The sequence below is a fragment of the Hypanus sabinus genome, chromosome 1, assembly GCF_030144855.1.
Source record: "Hypanus sabinus isolate sHypSab1 chromosome 1, sHypSab1.hap1, whole genome shotgun sequence".
NCBI lineage: Eukaryota > Metazoa > Chordata > Chondrichthyes > Myliobatiformes > Dasyatidae > Hypanus > Hypanus sabinus.
Genome location: NC_082706.1, coordinates 36,790,089 through 36,811,979, shown reverse-complemented (window position 1 = coordinate 36,811,979; position 21,891 = coordinate 36,790,089). Strand labels below are relative to the sequence as shown.

General features: G+C 45.9%; 2 protein-coding genes across 2 annotated transcripts in view; one reads left to right on the top strand and one right to left on the bottom strand.

Annotated features, from left to right (window-relative positions):
• The window catches only part of LOC132392977 (RNA/RNP complex-1-interacting phosphatase-like), a 32,355-nt gene extending 21,280 nt beyond the window's left edge, over positions 1-11,075 (bottom strand). The window contains exons 1-5 of the mRNA XM_059967624.1: positions 10,811-11,075; positions 10,400-10,475; positions 10,167-10,298; positions 8,901-9,024; positions 1,069-1,129 (exon numbers count right to left, since the gene is read on the bottom strand). Coding sequence (XP_059823607.1) covers positions 1,069-1,129; positions 8,901-9,024; positions 10,167-10,298; positions 10,400-10,475; positions 10,811-11,052 — 635 coding nt within the window. The 5' untranslated portion in view covers positions 11,053-11,075. The remainder of the gene's footprint in view (positions 1-1,068; positions 1,130-8,900; positions 9,025-10,166; positions 10,299-10,399; positions 10,476-10,810) is intronic.
• A 190-nt stretch (positions 11,076-11,265) lies between these two features.
• The window catches only part of LOC132392949 (transcription factor IIIB 50 kDa subunit-like), a 48,984-nt gene continuing 38,358 nt past the window's right edge, over positions 11,266-21,891 (top strand). The window contains exon 1 of the mRNA XM_059967600.1: positions 11,266-11,447. The gene's annotated coding sequence lies outside the window, so the exon portion shown is untranslated. The remainder of the gene's footprint in view (positions 11,448-21,891) is intronic.

Here is a 21,891-nt window from a genome sequence, read left to right as displayed (position 1 = left end):
ACCAACCTTTGAGTCATCTGTACTGTTATACTCTCAGTCTTCAGGCAGACCGTTCCTTCTGGATTCCCAACTGGACTTCTTGGTGAATATTAGATTAATAGCCTCCAGTAATAGCCAGAGGTGGAAACATCATGTTTGTGTCCAAAATGGAAACCCTACCTAATTTCAGGACATCTTTCAGGTTACTTTTTAGCCTTTGCTCATTCTTACCTAAATATACAATTCCTCCTTTCTGGTTTTATGCATTAAATCTCTCCAGTGCTCCCACATACACTCTGTTGTAAGTGGAATTGAATACAATACTCCCAACCAATGTTCAATACAGGTTTAGCAAGACATCCATATTCTTCAATCCAATCCCTTTCAAAATAAGCTCTGGTGTTTAATTTGCTTTTTGTTATTCAAAAATGTACATAACTGTGACAATGCTTGTACTGAGAGACGATATCCTTACTGGACAGCTCGGGGACAGTTGTACAACATTTGGAGTATTGCATTTAGCGACATTTGGATTACCGCATTTAGCTTTGGTCACTCAGCTGTAGGAAAGATGCCATTTAAAACAGGAGTGCAAAGGCTTACAGGGATGGTGCAGGCACTGGACGGGCTGAGTTATGGAGATAGGATGAACCAACTGAGACTGTATTCATCAGAGCATAAAATGGGGAGTGATCTTACAGAGATGTATAAAATCATGACAGGCAGAGAGGGTGAATTTTTCCAGGGGTTGGGAATCAAGAAATGGAGAACATAAGTTTAAGGTGGGAAGGGGGAAATTTATTAGGGACCCAAGGGAAAACATTTTTTTTTTAAACCTAGATGGTGGTCCGTGTATGGAACCAGCTGCCAGAAGTGCTTAAGGCAAGTACATTAACAATATTTCAAAGGCTCTTGGACAGGTACATAGATGGGAAATGTTTAGAGGTTATAGGCCAAATGCAGGCAAATGGGACCAGTTAGGCCAAAGGGACTCTTTCAATGCCATACGACTCCAAATTAGGTACAGAACTTCCTGCGCTCTTTTCATGATTCTGATTTACAGTCATTAAAAACTCTTCATCAACCTACCTGCAAATGAGATAGCCAGTCCTGTTAACGCCGTGAGTGCAATGAACTCCAACCAGTTTATCTAAAGGCAGACAAGTACAGAACAGTGAGCACGCCAGATTGGACCCCCGCACCTAATGAACAGGATGAGTTTCATATGGAAGAGTGTCCACTGGATCAGCTGGGCTGAATGGCCCAGTTGCATGCTTTACAACTCTGAATCTATGACATTGTGGTCAGGGCTTGGTGCCTCACAGACCGATCTCTGAATCAGTCTAGCTTGCAGGTTCTCCCAATTGCTATGCAAGTTTCCTCTGGGTGCTCTCGTTTCCTCCAACACCTAGTTGCAGTTTGGACATTCTACCCTTCCCTTGTGTAAATGGGTGGTAGAATCTGGGGAGAGCAAAAGCTGACGGGATGAATCAAATGGAATTAGTTTATAGAGTAGCTGGGTGTTTGATGGCTGGCATGGACTCAGTACTGTTACACTCTAAAGTGATGTGGTATCTCAGAAATCTGATGGGATGGGTGGTCTGAATTCCAGGTAAGGGCCCCAAGCAGACAGCAGCCTAGAAGCTGGATTAGGAGTGATTCTATATGTTTATCAACCCAGAGTCTACGACAAAGGAAGGAGGAAGGAAAAAGAAAGTACCTTCCTAGCAGAGGCTGCACTATACTGGAAGCGAATTCTTGGAGATGAGGCACGGGATGGAAAAGCTCTCATTGAGGGGTACACTGGAGCTTTCTCCATGACCGACTAACATTTATGCTTCAGTCAACATCACTGGAAAGGGATAATCAGGTTACTATCAGATGGGTCTGTGTGGGAGCTTGGTGCAAGATACCTGCCACTATTTGCACATGATAACTGGCTATTAATTACAAACTTCACTGCATTTAAAGGTTTCCCAGACATTCAGAAATTATAAAAAAACACGAGTCTTCTGAAAATTCAACTCCCTAGTGATAGCATTTCTCCCATCTCAGTCCTAAAGGGAAGATTCCATATTGCGACACAGTGACCACCTTGTTTTAACTACCCTGTCAATTCTACAAATAATTTTACACATTTCAGTAAAATCATTCACAATCTTCCAAACTGTACAAAAGACCAAAGCCGAGCCTCCCTTTGTAGAACCAACCTACCATTTCAGGAACCTTTTCTGAACTCCCTATGTAGCACATATAACATGCTGGAGGAACTCAGCAAGTCGGGCAGCATCAATGGAGAGGAACACAGATGACATTTTGGGCTGAGACTCTTCATCAGTGCTGATGAAGGATCTCGGCACAAAACATCAACTGTTTATTCCTTTCCATCGATGTTGCCTGGTCTGCTGAGTTCCTCCAGCATGTTGTATGGGCTACTCTGGATTTCCAGCATCTGTGGAATATTTTGTGTTTCTGAACTCGCTATATTACTTTCTAGGCACGGAGCAAAACTGGACACAATATTCCAGGTAAGATCTCACAGGTCTCATATTTGTTGACAGAATCATGTCCTTTTGCTGCTAGGTCTCTGCCAAAGATATCAATCCAAATTAATCCCATCTACCTGCACGTGTTCAACTTCCCCCCCATTCCTCTAGCTTTAGACACCCATAACTGGGAGAAAGACTGCAACCCTTATTTATTCCCCTTATGATTTTATAAACCTCTGTAAAGTCACCGCTTAGCCTCCTACACTGTATGAAAAATGTCCCAGCATATCTAGACTCTCCTTCTAACTCAAGCTTTTCAGTCCCTCTAATATTCCTGTGAATTTCTTCAGCATCCTTTCCTGTTTAAATTTATTTCTTTCCTATAGCTGGGTAAATAACTGGTAGGTTAATTAGTCATTGTAGATTGTCCATGCATAGACTAGTATTAAGTCAAGGGACTGCCAGGCAGCATAACTCGAAGGGCTGAAAGGGCCTGTCTCACACTGCATCCCAATAATTAAATCAATGAATAGAACTTCAGATGTAGTCTTACCAATTCCCCCTACAGCAAAATCGTGACACCCTTAACCCCTGTGTTCAATGCCCTGACAAATGCAGACAAGTGCACCATATTCTTTCTTCACCGTCCCGTCTACTTGTGCTGCCACTTTCAGGAAACTCTGTACTTGTACTCCTACGACTCTGTCTTGCGACACTTCCCAGGACCCTGTCACGCACTGAGAGTATTGCTTGGTTGAACTTCCCTAAAATACATCACTTCACTCTCGTCTGCAATAAATTCCATTGGCCGTTTCCTTCCAGTTCCCTCCCCAGCTGATCTTGATCCTGTTACAACCTAGACAACTTTCTTCATTTCCCACCACACCATCAAATTTAGTACTACTACCTGCTACCTATATTCTCATTCAAGTTGTTAATGCAGAGGACAAACAACAGAGGACCCGGCAGGCGTCCCTCCAGCTCACCACGAGTTCAAATTAGAGGATATGAAAGTTTCTCAAATTTTCATATCCTACCAACCTCCACTACCAACCTAACCAAGCCACTTAGCTAATTTTATACCCAATCGGCTACCTCACCCTGAAGCTTGTGTACTAACCTTCAAGATCAGCTACCGCGTAGGACCTTGTCAAAAACCTGGTTGAAGCCCTCATCAACCCTTTTGATATAGGATTTATATCCTCACTATAGGAAGGTTGTGGAAGCATTGGAAAGGGTACAGAAGAGATTTACCAGGATGCTGCCTGGTTTAGAGAGTATGCATTATGATCAGAGATTAAGGGAGCTAGGTCTTTACTCTTTGGAGAGGAGGAGGATGAGAGGAGACATGATAGAGGTATACAAGATATTAAGAGGAATAGACAGAGTGGACAGCCAGCGCCTCTTCTCCAGGGCACCACTGCTCAGTACAAGAGGACATGGCTTTAAGGTAAGGGAAGGAAAGTTCAAGGGGGATATTAGAGGAAGGTTTTTCACTCAGAGTGGTTGGTGCGTGGAATGCACTGCCTGAGTCAGTGGTGGAGGCAGATACACTAGTGAAATTTAAGAGACTAGACAGGTATATAGAGAAATTTAAGGTGGAGGGTTATGTGGGAGGCAGGGTTTAAGGGTCGGTACAACATTGTGTTCTATATCTCTTCAAAACATCGCAATATATGATACCCAGTTCCCCACAAAGCCACACTACCAACAAAGGCTGGTGGATCGTGTCTCTCAGAATCCCTTCCACTGACTTCCCAACCACTCTCAGAATCCCTTCCACTGACTTCCCAACCACTGATGTTAGGCTCTCCGCCTGGAGTTCCCAAGGGTGTCTTTGCAGCCCCTCTTAAACAGAGGCACAACATCAGTCACCCATTAGATTTCTGTCACCTCACCCCTGCCTAACGACGATATGTGGTCCCTATCAGGGCCATAGAATTTCCTCCCTAGCTTCCCACAATGCTCTGGAATGTATTTCATCAGTCCCAAGGATTTACCTTTATGCACGCTGAGATTAGCTTCATTAATGATAAAGATTAGTTTTATTTGTCACATGTACATCAAAATATATGGTGAAGTGTGTTGTTTGTGCTATCAACCAACACAGTCCGAGGATGTACTGGGGGCAGTCAGCAAGTGTACATCCACAGCACGTGAGCTCATAGTGTTCAGAATGCAGGAGAGAACCCACAGTCCCAGGGAGAACATTCTGTACACACATTACAGGCAGTGGTGGGAACTGAACCCCGATCGCTGGCACTGTAAAGCGTTATGCCAACTGTTACACTGGCACACCAACTATAAGCACCTCCTCTAGTGTAATGTGAATGTTTCACAACTGCCCTGACACTGCCTCCAATTTTACTAAATATTTGGTGACAGAATCAAAACCATCCACAGTATTCTCAGTGGGGCTCTGTCAATACCTTTTACAAATGTTACTAAACTTCACTATTTTTAAAATTCTAACCTCTTTGCAATAAACCATATTTTGCGATTCCTGCACTGGAACACCTGGATCCCAGAAGGGCAAAATGGGAGTAGAAGGTTGGAATAGACATGGTAGGCAGAGGGGCCTGTTTTTTTTCTCAGTGACTATCTGCCCATGATCTGCAGGTTCTAATCCAAGTCACATGCTGTGCTGATGTGGAAGTACACAGCTACTCCCGGATTACCCCCAGTGCCTCAGGCTAGTGTAGGTAGGGATGGGATGATAGCACAGATTAATAAGTGACTGAGGAGATGGTGCAGGCGGCAAGGTTTCAAGATCTTGCATCATCAGAACCGGTGACCTGTACAGGAGGGACGGACGGGTTGCACCTGAACTAGAAGGGAACCAATATCCTGGCCAAGAGGTTTGCAAATGCCACTCTGGAGGGTTGAAACTAGTTTTGCAGGGGGCTGGGAACCAGATAACCAAGTCAGTAAGCGAAGGATCAGTCAGGAAGGTAGGGAAAGTATTGAAAGGCAAAAATCAAAATAACAGGTATGATGGGTCAGATATTTGAATTGTGTGTATTTTAATGCTAGGTGTATTATAGATAAAGGTGATTAACTTCAGTACATGTAACTACGATGTTGTGGTCATTACAGAGACTGGTTGAGAGAGGAGTAGGAATGAGTGATTAATGAAACAGGTTTTCAAGGCTTTAGAAAAGATAGAGCAGGGGGTGGTAAAAGAGGGGGTGGAGTTGCACTACTAATCAGGGACAATATCACAGCTGCACTTGGGAGACATAACGGAGGGGTCCATTTGGGTGGAACTCAGGAGTAGGAAAAGTGCAATCACTCTGATGGGTTTGTACTACGATCTCCCAACAGCCGCGAGGACACCGAGGAACAGATACACAAGCAGATTAAGGAAGTGTGCAAAAATTGTAGGGTTATTGTCATGGGGGGATTTCAACATCCCTAATATAAACCGTGACTTTCTTAGTGCAAGGGGTTCAGATGGGGCTGAATTTGTTAAGCATATCCAGGAAGATTTCTTAAATCAACATGTAGATGCTCCAATGAGAGGAGGGGGCTATATTGGACCTGGTGTTGGGTAATAAGCCTGGCCAGGTGACTGACCTTTCAGTGGGTGAGCGGTTAGGGAACAGTGACCACAACTCCTTAACATTACCTCTATTTAAGGGGAAATCCTGGGAACTGTAGACCGGTAAGTCTCATGTCAGTTGTAGGGAAAATTCTTAGGGATAGGATATATGAGTGTTTTTGGGAACCCATGGCCTAATTAGGGAGAGCCAACATGGCTCTGTGTGGGGCAAGTCGTATCTTACCAACTTGATTAAGTTTTTTGATAAGGTGATGAAATTGAAGGTAGAGCAGTGGATGTTGTCTACATGGATTTTAGAAAGGTGTTTGGCAAAGTCCCTGACGGGAGGCTAATCCAGATCCACAGCAAATTGGCTGTTTTGATTCAGAATTGGCTTGAGCCTAGAAGCTAGCGATCGAAGGGACATAGTTGAGCTGGAGGTCTGTAATTTGTGATATTCCACAGGGATCTGTGCTGGAACCTCCGCTGTTTGTGACATATTTAAAAGGCCTGGATGAAAATGTAGATGGGTGGGTTAGTAAGTTTGCAGATGATACCAAGATTGGTGCAGTTGTGGGTAGTTAGAAGATAGGCAAAGGATACAGCACCATATAGATCAGTTGCAGATATGGGCAGAGAAATGGCAGATGCAGATTAACCCAGATAAATATGAAGTGTTGCACCTTGCTAGAGCCAATGCAAGGAGGCAGAATGCTGTTATCACTGTTGCTGAACAGAGAGGTCTTGGAGTCCAAGTTCACAGCTCCTTGAAAGTGGTTACACAGGTCAGTAAGGTGGTTAAGGCGGCTTACGGAATACTTGTTATTATTAGTTGAGATAGTGGGTTCAAAAGTCCAGAGGTTATGCTGCAACTTTATGGAACTCTAGTTAGGCCACATCTGGAGTAGTAACAGGGTGCTGCCTGGTTTAGAGGACATGAGGATGGACAACCTTGGATTGCTTTCCCTGGAGGCTGAGGGGAGATGTGAAAGAGGTAGACAGGGAGTATCTGTTTCCCAGGGTAGAAATGTCTAATACCAGAGGGGATGTGAGGGGTAAGTTTTTTTAGTCACAGTGGTGGATGCCTGGTACAGTGGTAGAGGCAAATACATTAGAGTTTTTAAAAAGATGTTTGGATAGGCACATGAATGTGAGGAAGATGGAAGTATATGGACATCATGTAGGTAGGAAGGGTTAGTTTTTGGGCAACACACAGAAAATGACGGAGGAACTCAGCAGGTCAGGCAGCATCTATGGAAATAAATAAATAGTTTTGGGCCAAGTCTTCTTCAGGACTGAGAAAGAAGGGGGAAGATACCCGAATAACAATGCGGGGGCAGGGGAAAGTGGCTCGGTGGAAGGAGATAGGCCAACCAGGTAGGTGGGAAAGGTCAAGGGGTAGAAGGAATCTGATAGGACAGGAGAGTGGACCATGGGAGAAAAGAGGAGACCCGGGGGGGGGGGGGGGAGCAACAGGCGAGTGAGAAGTAGTAAAAGGTCAGGGTGGGGAAATTTTTTTTTACTGGAAGGAAAAAATTGATAGTTGTGCCATCAGGTTGGAGGCTACTCAGATACAAGGTTACTCCTCCACGCTGAGAGTGGCCTCAATTCGGCACATGAGGTGGCCATGGATCAACATGTAGGAATGGGAATCGAAATTAAAATGTTTGGCCACTGGGAAGTCCCACTTGTAGCAGATGGTGCTCGATGAAGCAGTTCCCCAGTTTATGACGGGTGAATAGGCAACCCCAGCAGATTCGCAGGTGAAGTGTTGTCTCACCTGGAGGGACTATTTGGGGCCCTGACTGGAGGTGAAGGAGGTGGTGTATGGGCAGGTGTAGCACTTAGGGCACATGCAGGAATATGTGACAGGAGGGAGATTAGTGAGGAGGGATGAGCAGACAAGGGAATAGCATATAAGGTGGGGGGGGGTAAGGATACGTTTAATGGTAGAATCTCTATGGCATTGGTGGAAGTTGCAGAGGATTAATGTGTTGGATGTGAGGCCAATGGGATGGTAGCTGAGGACAAGAGGAACTGTATCGCTGTTATGGCAGCAGTAAGATGGGGTCAGTGCGGATGTCTGGGAAACAGAGGAGATGCAGGTGAGGGCAGCGTCAGTAGTGAATGGAGGGAAACCCAGTTCCTTAGAGGTGGAGGACTACTGGAACGGAAAGTTGCTTCCTGGGAACAGCTGTGGCGGAGGCAAAGAAACGGAGAAAAGAAGATAGCTTCTTTTTTTAAAACAGGAGGTAGGGTGGATAGAGGTATAGTTGAGATAACTGTGGAAATAGTAGGTTTAAGTACATAGGGACTGAACATACATGATAAGATTAAATAAGATACAAGATAAGATGGTCAGGGAATTGAAAGTTACTGAGATTTGAGGGCATGAGAAAGTGTCGCGGATGTGGTGGGAAGGGACTGAACCAAGAAGAACAGAATGGAATTGAGGTAAGAGGACATGAGTCCAGTGGGGCAGGATCAGACAGAAACAATAAGCCCACCCGGACAGTCCTGTTTGTGGATCTTGGGTAGGAGGTCAAAGCAAGCACTGTGGGGTAAGGAAACAAAGAGTTTTTGGTGTTTTATTCATTTACTTTTTCGCTGGCTCAGCAAAACATTGTGGGCAGAAGGGCCTGTTCCCGTGCTGTACTGTTCTGCGTACCCCCTCAGTGTCTCTGGGCCTACACGCTGGAAGTTCCTGGCCAACACTGTTGCAGGAGAACCTACACCAGGACAGCAGTGGCTCAACACAACTTCATCAATGGCCACACGGCGGGAAAAAGCACTGGCAGAGTTCCCGTCTAGATAAGCTACTGAAGCCCTCCTCGAACCTGTCCTTCCCTCCCCACAACCCATTTTCCACACCTCCCCAAAACCGTACTCACCATTGTCCATATTCTCCAGTAGGAACGTTTTCACGGCTTGTTTGAAGCTTAAGATGTTTTTTGCACTTGGTACCTCATGGCCAGCAGTGAAAATCTTCTCGTACTGCAAATCCTCTGGCAGCTCCTACAGTAGAAAACGTAAAACACACTTGTACAACACAAGACCAGGGGCCTGCCACGTAGAAATTTTTCATCATGAACCTATACTGGTATTCAATCGGTTATAGAATCACAAGTCAGGGCCTGCATTCCCCCCACCTTATAGTCCACTACTGACCACACCATCACCCATACACAAAATGTCTGTTGTACAACTGGCTGCTTTTCACCACCTGAACGTCCCACAAATACTTCAGGGCAACCCTCGTCCCAATGATGGGTGTCAGTGAGGACTGAGGAGGTAAGCCAATCAATTCAATGCCCAAGTGGAAAATCCTACAAAAGGTAGTGGATTCTGCCCATTAGATAGTGGGAAATGAACCTCAGGGCTGCACGTGTTGACATTTGTGCACTCTGATAATAGATTTTACTTTGAACTTTGAGTGAAATTTCTCACCCCTTTCTGTGAAAAAACAAGCCAAGATTATTATTTCTGGAGATAATTACTAAGCTTCTTTGTTAATGAGTAATGGAAAAGAAAGAAATTAATTAGAACAGGACTGCATCAAGATAAATTGGCCACCTTTACAATTCTGGTTTACAGCAAAGGCTGATTTATACTTGTGCATACGGGCGATGGTGTAACCCTGATTTTCACTGCTGCATCGCTCTATGCTGTAGCGAGCTTGTGTTGGTGTGCACCAAAACGCTAGTTGGCGGTGGGGTTTCTATGCCACTGTGTTGAGTTTCTTCGTGAGAGACATGGACGAGGATATGCAATTCAAACATTTTCGCATGTCGGCAGGTAGACTTGACGATTTGGTTCATCTGTTTCGCATAGGTGTACAGACGTGGCGGAGAAGAAGCAACCGGAAATGTGGAGGAAATGCGATGCTACCAAGTGAACCAATCAGTTGTTGCGGTCTGCATCGCCACAACGTGTGAGTAACTTTTCTGGAGAGGTGCACATCACCCTACGGCGTAGGGTACACGTTACCCATAGCGTTGATGCAACGCACAAGTATAAATCAGCCTTAAGGTCCCTCCATAAGCAGGCATTTTGGCCACCATCAGCAGACATCAGTCATTCTGTCCTGCCTCAGAGAACTTCAACAGTTTCCTCTATTTCTGGCCAAAAATTTTGAGTAGAAATCTGTTTGTTCTTACCGTAGAGTCATAATATCGCTTTGTAAAGGTGAGGTCAATAATCTTGCCCAACTCTTGATGCTGCTCACTAAGTTGTTTCAAAAGATCAGTCGGCGAGAAGATTTCATGGGGCATCAGGCGGCTTTCAAATACCTGAAATATGAAATCCAGAATTGAGTGGCCCACTGTAGACCCTGGTCACTCTCAGGATCTCTGTCTCACACACACACATACAGTGACACACAGCCTCTTACCTTCTTCAGTGGAACTTTGAAGGCGATGAACCTGGTCCCTGGGAGCCTTTGGCCAACTGCAGAGTATTCCTGCCACCTAGAGCCGAGTGGGGGGGGGGGGGGGGGGGGAATCAAATGTCAGTGACTTTCTTTTAGGAATGGGTGAAGGAAAGTACTGATGATGAGGGCAGGGGAATGAAATAGGGAGGGTGAAGGAGAAGGAACAAGTATTGGGAGAGGGGGAGATGGGGAGGGCAGGAGCTGGAGATAGGGAGGAGGAGGGGTAAACAGGTGGAAGATGGAGTGGGAGACGGGGAAGGGTAAAACAGAAGGGGTAAATAAGGGGTTTGGGAGATATGGGGAGGGATGTCAGGTGGTTGGGGGGGATGATGAAGGGAGGTGATCCCCGAGGTCCGCGGATGGTGGCCTCACCTATCAGGAATGCGGTTCTTGCCCGATCCGGCTCCATTCCCTCCAGCCCAGGACTCTGCTTTCCTCCCGGATAGCCCCCTCGCCCCATATCTCCCTCTCACTTTCCCTCCACTCCGGAACCACTCTCGCTCCATTCGAACAACCACCGCGACAAGGCCTCCGAGCCTCATCGCGCAGGCGCGCCCGCCGCTACCCGCCCAGAGGAAGCGCCCGAGCTTCCTTAACGGGAAGCCCGACGCCATCTTTGTGACAGGCAGTTAGGTTCCGACGGCGCCAGGACACTTGTGGTCGGAGGTGTTAATTTTCACAAATAAAACGGAAGAGACGTTTCACTCTGAAAAGCCGCAGTAATCCATTAACCGAATACAAACAAAACTGGGGTCAAAGTGACTTGAAAGCCTTTACGTAATTACGTCATCACGTCAGCCCAGCCTCTGAAGTGACTCCCGGCTCGATGGCGGCGGATGTGAAGTTTGTACGTTTCCACCGATTTGCATTACCCTGCACAAGCCCCCACAGCATTCACTGAAACCGGCATTGCGAGCCTGTCGCCCGGCTCGGGTCCTGTGTTCCTGGGTGAAGGCCTCTGACTCCTTCATCGTCAGGTGGGCCGGTTTAAGGAGATCTACGGAAAGATGTACGGGTTTACCCCTCTTATATATGATAAAAGTCTTCTCTCTCTGTTCCAAAAACGCAGAATGGGCCATCTTGAGAGGGCCTCGGGGGATGTTGGCGTGTGTCATGGTGGATGAAAACAATCGAGGGGGAATATAGGTCCACAGGAGCCCAAGGGTGCTGTATACCTTGTTGGGAGGTGGAAGTGGGTAAAAAGGAATTGAATTTACTGAGGAGGGTGAAACGCTGTTGAGAGGAAGGCAAGGCAGTCAGGAATGAAATCTCCTGGCACTCGTAACGGCTGCCCGTATACCAACTCAACCGCAGACGACTATAGGGCCCTTTTGGAGCAGTTCTGAGCCCCAGCAGAATCCACGGGAGATGATCATGCCAGCACTCATAAGCCATTGGGCTGCAGGTGATACACCATGGTGTGATGTACCTGCAGGTTGTGGGCCATCATAGTCCAGAGGTCTGATATGAATTGGAGACTGCGGTCAGAGGAAATATCAGATAGGGTGCCAAACCGAGCAACCTAGTACTGATGAATGTCCGAGCCACGTCTGTATCTATCGTCGATGATAGGGGGACAACCTCTGGCCACATGGTGGAATGGTCCACAGTAAGGAGGTGTGTGGAGCCGCAGGAGGGGGGGATGAGGACCAACAAGGCCAACATGGTCAAACCGTTGCTCAGGGACCTCAAAAGATGCCAATGACGCCTGAACATGACGGTTAATTTTTTCCCACTGGCACTCCACACAGGCTGCAGTCCAATCACGCACATCATTTCAAAGACCGCGCCGCACAAACTTCAGTGCAATCGGTTTCTGTGGGGCCTTCCGGTCTGGATGCAAGAGCTCATGTAGGGAGTTGAAAATAATCCATCTTCAGTTTGCAGGAATGATGGGGTGAGGGTGACTGGTTGAGACATCGTACAGGAGAGAAACTCCAGCTTCCCCGTACTTAATGTCAGCCAACCACAGGCCCGTGAATGTTGCTCAGTAAACCTGGGCCTCTGGGTCAGCAGCTTGGCCAGCTGCTGTGTCAGCATAGGCAACCCCTGTCTGTATGGCTTCGATGGCTGGCTGTGAGAGGCAATCAGCCACAGCGTTACTTTTCCCTTTATATATCAGTTGTGAACTCTGATATTTAGGCCAGATGGCGTTGCTGCCGTGCAGACCAAGGGTCTGATATTTTGGCCATCATGCATACGAGGGGTTTGTGGTCAACAAACGCTATGAAATGGTGACCCTCTAGAAGAAAACAAAAATGGTGGGCAGCCACGTAGAGACCAAGAAGCTCACAGTCAAATGTGCTGTCTGTCGTTTCAGGGGACGGAACTAGTGGCTGAAGAACGTGAGTGGTTGCCACACACCAATGACTAACTGTTCATGCACCCACAACTTAGTCTTAAACATCAGTAGTAATGGCTATGGGTGTGTTGGCATGTGGGTGCACCACTAGTGGAAAGAGCTTATTTGGTGTCATTAAATGCCCTTGTCATGTCCACTGCCCAGTCAAGCACGTGATTAGGGGTATTGGCTTTAAGTGCACTATACAGGGGAAGCATAAGTTCTGCAGTTCGTAGAATGAAGGGGTGATAGCAATTAACCATACTTTTAAAAACTCCTGTAGTTTTTTTTAGGGGAGGTGATAGGCAGATGGGAAGAGATAAAAGGCCAGAGTGTGGAGTGGAAGAACAAGGAAGGAGAAATCAATGCTCATGCTGTCAAGCTGGAGGCTACCCAGAAGGAATATGAGGTGTTGCTCCTCCACCCCAAGAGTCAGAATGGGAACAGGAATGGAGATAGGGATTCAAATGGTTGGCCATCAGGAAATTCCATTTTTGGCAATGGAGCATAGGTGCAGGTGCTCGATAAGTGGTCCCCCCGACTTACAGTATGTTGGGTTTCACCAAGGTAGAGGAGGCTGCATTGAGTATTGGCTCACCTGGAAGGACTATTCGGACACCTGAATGGAGGTAAGGCAGGAAGTAAATGGGTGGTTGAAGCATTTTGGTCACTTGCAGTGGTTTGTGTCACAAGGGAGATTAATGGGGATGGACAAGGGAATCACGGAAGGAGTGATAACTATGGAAAATGGAGGGGGAATGTAAAGCTATGTTTGAAAATGGCAAAAGTTTTTGAGAATGATGTTTTTAATGTGCAGGTTCAGGGGTGGTAGGAGAGGACAAGAGAAACTCTCTCCCTGATAAGGTGATAGGAAAATAGGGTGAGTGTGGATGTCCAGGAAACAGAGGAGATACTGGTGAGGGCATTATCAATGGTGGGACAAAGGGAAACTCTGTTCTTTGAAGGATGCGGACATCTCTGATGTCCTAGAAAGGAAAGCATCAACCTGGAATGAATGCGGCTTGGATGAAGGAACTGAGAAAAAGAAATAGCATTTTTACAGGAGACAGAGTGGGAAGAGGTATAGTCTAGACAGTCGTAGGAATCGGTAGATTTATAAAAGACATCAATAGACAGTCTGTCTGCAGAAATGGAGACAGAGATCAGGAAAGAGAAAGGAAATGTTGAAAATGGACCAAGTGAATTTAAGGGTAAGGTGGAAGTTGGAGGCAAAGTTGATGAAATTAGTCAGCTCAGTATGGGTGCAAGAAGCAGCTCTAATGCAGTTGACAAGCTCAGCATGGGTGCATGCAGTAGCACCAATGCGGTCGACGAACTCAGCATGGGTGTGTGAAGCAATGGAGATGCATGCCTTCACCCTGCCAGGTATATTGGTGATACCCTCACCACATTCCAGGGATCTAAACAACTCTTCCAGAGATTCATGTGCATGTCATCCAACTTCATTTTCTGTATAGGCCTCTTCTACATCAGTAAGACCAGATGCAGATTGGATGACTGACCTGTGCTCTGTCTGATATTCCCATTCTGATCTTTGATTGTCCACCCCATTTATGCCGCTCATAGCATTATAAACTTTGGTCAAGTCTCTCCATCAGCATCCAACACTCCAGCAAAAACATTTATCCAACCTCTTTTTAAAGCTAACACTGTCCAATCCAGGCAATGTCCTTGTGATCATCTACTGTTCCTAGCCTCTACATGTTTCCAGTAAAAAGCTTTAAGTTCCTCAGGGTGAATATCACAATGACCTGACTTGGTCTAACCAAGCAGAGTCCATTGCCAAGAAGACCCACCAGTGCCATTACTTCCTGAGAAAGCTGAAGAAATTTGGCCTGTCCCCCAAAACCCTCACTAATTTTTATAGGTGCACCGTAGAAAGCATTCTTCTAGGGTGCATCACAACCTGGTATGGAAATTGTCCTGTCCAAGACCGGAAGAAGCTGCAGAAGATTGTGAACCTAGCCCAGCACATCACACAAACCAATCTTCCATCCTTGGACTTACTTTACACCACATGCTGTCAGAGCAGTGCTGCCAGGATAGTCAAGGATAAGTCCCACCCAGCCAACACACTTTTTGTCCCACTTCCCTCAGGGAGAAGGTTCAGGAGCATAAAGATACGTACGGCCAGACTTGGGAACAGCTTCTTTCCAACTGTGATAAGACTGCTGAACAGATCCTGACCTGGATCTGGGCCGTACCTTCCAAATATCCGGACCTGACTTGCGCTATCGTACTTTCCATTTTCTATTTTCTAATTACGATTTATAATATAAATTATCATTATATTTACTTCGATTTGTACTTAAGGGAGCGCGAAGCGCAAAGACAAATATTACTGTGATGATTGTACGCTCTAGTATCAATTGTTTGGTGACAATAAAGTATTTGTATAATGCAGTGACCAGAACTGCACGTAATACACCAGATATCTGGAGCAGTAAAGGCTGAGGGGAAACCTGTTAGAAGTTTATAAAGAATTCTGGATAGAGTCTCTTTCCCAGGGTAGAAATGCCAAGCTTTGAGGTGAGAGGGGGGAACTTTAAAGGAAAGCTGTGGGGCATGATTTTTAATTGGAATGCTAGGTGCCTGGAATATATGGGCGAAGCAACAATTTCAGACCAAACTTGAATCAACGAAGGATGCTTGGCAGTTGGGGGGGGGGGGTGGCTTGAATATTATCACCACTTTTAAAGGTAAATCAAACAACATGGCTTCACTTCCAGATGAGCTCAATGCATTCCATGCTCCCTTCCACCGTTAAAAGATGGAGGGACTATCACAAACACCCACAGCCCCCGACAATCCTGTGATTTCAATCTCTGAGGCCAGAGTACGAGCAGCCATCAGAAGGGTGAACCCATGAAAAGCAACCGGCCCAAATGGATTACCTAGCCAAGTATTAATGACCTATGCTGATCAACTGGCTGGAGTGTTCACTGAGTCTTTAACCTTTCACCTCAGCAGTCTGAGGTACCCACCTGCTTCAAGCAGACTTCGAATATATTGGTGCCTAAGAAGAATGTGGTGACCTGTCTCTATGACTATCATCCAGTAGCACTTACATCCACAGTGATGAAGTGTCTTGAGAGGTTGGTGATGAAACATCAACTCCTGCCTGAGAAGCGACTTGGATCTGCTCTAATTTGCCTACTGCAACAACATGTCCATCTCTGGACAGCAAAGATGCATGCATCAGAATGCCCTTTATTGACTAAGCTCAACATTCAATACCACCATCCTGTCAAAACTAATCAATAAGCTCCAAGATCTTGGCCTCAATACCTCCTTACAATTGGAATCTGGATTTCCTCACTTGTAGACCCTGGTCAGTTCGGATTGGCAACAAAATCTGCTCCATGATCTCCATCAGCACAGGTGCTCTACAAGGCTGTGTGCTAAGTCCCCTGCTCTACTCACTTTATACTTAAGACTGTGTGGCTAAGCACAGCTCCAATGTCATATTCATGTTTGCTGATGTGGGCTGAATCAAAGTCGGTGATGAATCAAAATTTAGGAGGGAGATTGAAAATCTGGCTGAATGGTGCCGTAACAACCTTTCATTCAATGTCAATAAGACCAAGGAGCTGATTATTTAGTTCAGGAGAAGGAAACCAGAGATCCATGAGGCAGTCCTCATCAGAGGTGGAGAGGGTTAGCAATGTTAAATTCCTCAATGTTATTATTTCAGAGGACCTGTCCTGGGCCCAGCATATCTATGTAATCATGAAGAAAACAAGGGAGTGCCTCTACTTCCTTAGGAGTCTGTGGAGATTTGGCATGATATCTAAAACTTTGACAAATTTCTATAGATGTGCCGTGGGGAGTATATTGACTGGCTGCATCACAGCCGGGTGTGCCCTTGAATCACGTGTAAAGCCCTCCCCACAATTGGTCTCATCTACAAGCAGCACTGTCGCAGTAAGGCTGCATCCATCATCAGGAATCTTCACCAATCAGGACATGCTGTCTTCTCTGCTGCCATGAGGAACGTGGTACTGAAGTCTTGGGACTCACACCACTGGTTCAGGAACAGTTACTACCCCTCAATCATCAGGCTTCTGACCTAAAGGGGATAACTTCACTTGCCTCATCATTAAAACGTTCTCACAACTAACGGACTCACTTCCAAGGACTCTTCACCTCATGTTCTCAATACTTATTGCTTATTTATTTTCACTGCACCCCCAATCTTGGTGTCATCCGCAAATTTGCTGATCCAGTTAACCACATTATCTCCAGATCATTGATAAAGAGGCAACCCTCTGCTACCATTCTAGCTTCACCCACAAAGTCAATGTCTAATCCAATTTACTACCTCGTCCTGAATGCCGAGCAACTGGACCTTATTCACCAGCCTCCCAAGTAGGACCTTGTCATATGCCTTGCTAAAGTCTATGTAGACAACATCTACTGCCTTCCCTTCATCCACTTTCTTGGTAACTTCCTCAAAAAAACTCTATAAGATTGGTTAGACATGGCCTACAATGCACAAAGCTCACGTGGCCATAAGACATAGGAGCAGATTTGGCCCATCAAGTCTGCTCTGCCATTCCATCATGGCTGATCCCAGATCCCATTCAACCCCATATACCTGCCTTCTTGCCATATCCTTTGATGCCTGACCGATCAGGATACAGTCAACATCCACCTTAAATATACGCACCAACTTGGCCTCTGCTGCAGTTTGTGGCAGGGCAGTCCACAGATTCACTACTCTGTGACTAAAACATTTCCTCCTGAAAAACCTCTGTTCTAAAAGGTCACACTTCAGCTTTGAGGCTGTGCCCTCTAGTTCTGGATAACCCCACCACAGGAAACATCCTCTGCACATCCAATCCTTTCAACATTCAGTAGGTTTCAATGAGATCCCCCCCCCCCACCCACATTATTCTAAAGTCCAGTGAGTACAGGCCCAAAGCTGCCAAATGCGCCTCATATGTTAACCGCTTCATTCCCAGAATTATCCTCATGAATCTCTGGTCTCTCTCCAATAACAACACATCCTCTAGGTCGCGGGCTGGAGGACGGGAGGCCGCGGGGTGGCAGAGGAAGGCCATGGTTCAGCAGTCACTCCCCACGGAAGGACTGAGTTCAAACTGTCACACTCCTCAAGGCTGACGAGGATGTTTTTGGAATTCCAGGTCATGATCATTGGTGTGGACTGTAGTTTATATTGGTCTCTGTCAGTTTCTTGAGCTTTCTTTCTTGTTGCCGATTGGCAGGTGTTACTTTTTGAGCGAGGAAGGGGTTGGGGATTAGGGATCTGATGTTCTTGTTGGTGTTTTCCCATGTGGGCAAACTTCAATTTTTGTGTATGAGAGAGGATTGGAGGTTTGATGCTATTGTCACAGATTTTTTTTTGCATGGGAGGGGGTTGGGTGTTAGGGGTTTGATGTTTCCCGGGTGGGAGAGCTGTCAGTTTTTGTGCAAGGGAGAGGGCGAGGGGTTTGAGTTTTGCTGTTGTGCAGGGAGGGGGGTGGTTGATGTCTTTTCTCTCAACAGTTTCCGTGGATTTTCTATATTTCATGGCTAGCTGGAGAAGATAAATTTCAGAGTTGTATTCTGCGTATGTACTTTGATAATAAAATGAACCTTTGAAACCATGCTGACTATCCTTAATCAGTCTACATGTCCGAATACTTATATATCCAGTCCCTTAGAATACCTTCCAATAACTTTCCCACAATTGATGTCACACTCACCAGCCTATAATTTCCTGGTTTCTGTTCAGAGCCTTTTTAAAACATTGGAACAATATTGGCTATCCTCCAATCCTCTGCTACCTCCCCGTCATTAAAGATGATTTAAATATCTCTTCTAGGACCCCAGCAATCTCTGCATTTACCTCTTGTAGGATCTGAGGGAACTCCTTGTCAGGCCCTGGGGATTTATCCACCCTAAGGGTAGCAAACAGTTCCTCCTCTGTCATCTGTACAGGGTTCATGAAGCTGATACCGCTTTGCCTCACTTCTGTGGACTCTATGTCTCCTGATTAAATACCAATGTAAAAAAATTCATAAAATTCATTAAGGATCTTCCCCCGTCTCTTTCAGCTCCACACATGGATTACAATTCTGGTCTTCCAGAGGACCAATTTTGCCCCTTGCAGTCCTTTTGCTTACGGAAGGTTCAAAAAACTTGGTCATGATAGAAATCTAGAAGTTTATAAGGCTAGCAGGAAGGAGCTTAAGAATGAAATTAAGAGAGCCAGAAGGGGCCATGAAGAGGGCTTGGCAGACAGGGTTAAGGAAAACCCCAAGGCATTCCACAAGTATGTGAAGAGCAAGAGGATAAGACGTCAGAGAATAGGACCTTCAAATGTGACAGAGGGAAAGTGTGTATGGAACCGGAGGAGATGGTAGAGGTACATAATGAGTACTTTGCGTCAGTATTCACAATAGAAAAGGATCTTAGTGATTGTAGGGATGACTTACAGCAGACTGAAAAGCTTGAGCATGTAGATATTAAGAAGGAGGATGTGCTGGAGGTTTTGGAAAGCATCAAGTTGGATGAGTCACCGGGACTGGATGAGATGTACCCCAGGCTACTGTGAGAGGCGAGGGAGGAGATTGTTAAGCCTCTGGCAATGATTAATAAGGGAGAGGTTTGGGAGGATTGGAGGGTTGCGGATGTTGTTCCATTATTCAAGAAAGGGAGTAGAACTATAGACCAGTGAGTCTTACTTCAATGGTTGGTAAGTTGATGGAGAAGGGTCTGAGAGGCAGGATTTATGAACATTTGGAGAGGCATGATATGATCAGGAATAGTCAGCATGGCTTTGTCAAGGGCAGGTTGTGCCTTACAAGCCTGATTTAATTTTTTGAGGATGTGACTAAACACATTGATGAAGGTAGAGCAGTACATGCAGTGTATATGGCATTTGACAAGGTACCCCATACAAGGATTATCGGGAAAGTAAGGAGGCATGGGATCGAAGGGGACATTGCTTTGTGGATCCAGAACTGGCTTGCCCACAGAAGGCAAAGAGTGGTTGTTGACAGGTCATATTCTGCATGGAAGTTGGTTACCAGTGATGTGTCTCAGGGATCCATTCTGGGACCCCTACTTTTCGCGATTTTTATAAATAACCTGGATGAGGATGATCTGTCCGCTGAACACCTATGCTCTGTCCACCAGAGAATGCAGTATCTCCCAGTGGCCACACATTTTAATTCCACATCCCATTCCCATTCTGATATGTTTATCCATGGCCTCCTCTACTGTCAAGATGAAGCCACACTCAGGTTGTAGGAACACCTTATATTCCGTCTGGGTAGCCTCCAACCTGATGGCATGAACATTGATTTCTCTAACTTCTGTTAATGCCCCTCCTCCCCTTCTTACCCCATCCCTTATTTATTATTCCCCCATTTTTCTCTCTTTGCCTGTTCTCCATCTCCCTCTGGTGCTCCCCTCCTCCTTTTTTTCCTCCCTAGACCTCCCATCCCATGATCCTTTCCCTTCTCCAGCTCTGAATCCCTTTTGCCAATCAACTTTCCAGCTCTTAGCTTCATCCCTTCCCCTCCTGTCTTCTCCTATCATTTCAGATTTCCCCCTCCCCTCCCACTTTCAAATCTCTATCTTTTCTTTCAGTTAGTCCTGACGAAAGGTCTCGGCCCAAAACGTCTACTGCACGTCTATAGATGCTGCCTGGCCTGCTGTGTTCCACCAGCATTTTATGTGTGTTGACGAAGTAGAGGATAGGTTAGTAAATTTGCTGATGACACAAAGGTTGGGGGTGTTGTGGATAGTGTGGATAGGATGCAAAACGGTTGAGAAGTGGTAGATGGAGTTCAACCCAGATAAGTGTGAGGTGGTTCATTTTGGTAGGTCAAATATGATGGCAGAATATAGTATAAATGGTAAGACTCTTGGCAGTGTGGAGGATCAGAGGGTTCTTGGGGTCTGAGTCCATAGGACACTCAAAGCTGCTGCGCAGGTTGATTCTGTGGTTAAGAAGGCGTATGGTGTATTGGCCATCAATCGTGGGATTGAGTTTAAGAGCCAAGAGGTAATGGTGCAGCTATATAGGACCCTGGTCAGACCCCACTTGGAGTACTGTGCTCAGTTCTGGTCACCTCACTACAGGAAGAATGTGGAAGCCATAGAAAGGGTGCAGAAGAGATTTACAAGGATGTTGCCTGGAATGGGGAGCATGCCTTATGAGAAAAGATTGAATGAACTCGGGTCTTTTCTCCTTGGAGCGACAAAAGATGAGAGGTGACCTGATTAAGGTGTATAAGATGATGAGAGGCATTGATCATGTAGATAGTCGGAGGCTTTTCCCCAGGGCTGAGATGGCTGGCATGAGAGGGCACAGTTTTAAGGTGCTTGGAAGTAGGTACAGAGGAGATGTCAGGGTAAGTTTTTTACTCAGAGAGTGGTGAGTGCGTGGAATGGGCTGCTGGCGACGGTGGTTGAGGCGGATATGATAGGGTCTTTTAAGAGACTCCTGGACAGGTACATGGAGCTCAGAAAAATAGAGGGCTATGGGTGACCCTAGGTAATTTCTAAGGTAAGGACATGTTTGGCACAGCTTTGTGGGCCTGTATTATGCTGTAGGTTTTCTATGTTTTTAACATATCTGTAGAATCTCTGCTAGGGCAAATTCACACCTTCCTGTAGCCCTCTTGATTTCTTTCCCAAGTGTTCTCTTGCATTTCTTATACTCCATAAGTACCTCATTTGTTCCTCCCCTCCTATATCTGCTACAAACCATTTTTTCATTAACTAGGGCCTCAGTATCTCTTGAAAACCAAGGTTCCCTAAACCTGTTAGAGGCACATACAAGCTTTGTACTCTCAAAATTTCACCTCTGAAGGCCTCTCACTTACCAAGTGCCAGAAAACACCCTATCCCAATCCACACTTGCCAGATCCTTTCTGATACCATCAACGTTGCCTTGCTCCAATTTAGAATCTCAACCTGCAGACCAGACTCACCTATTTGCATATTTACAGTACTTTGAGACTAATGGCCTTGTGGTCACTGGATGCAAAGTGTTTCCCTGCACAAACCTCAGTCACCTACCCTGTCTCATTCTGCAATAGCAGATCCAGCGACACACCCTCTCTCATTGGGACTT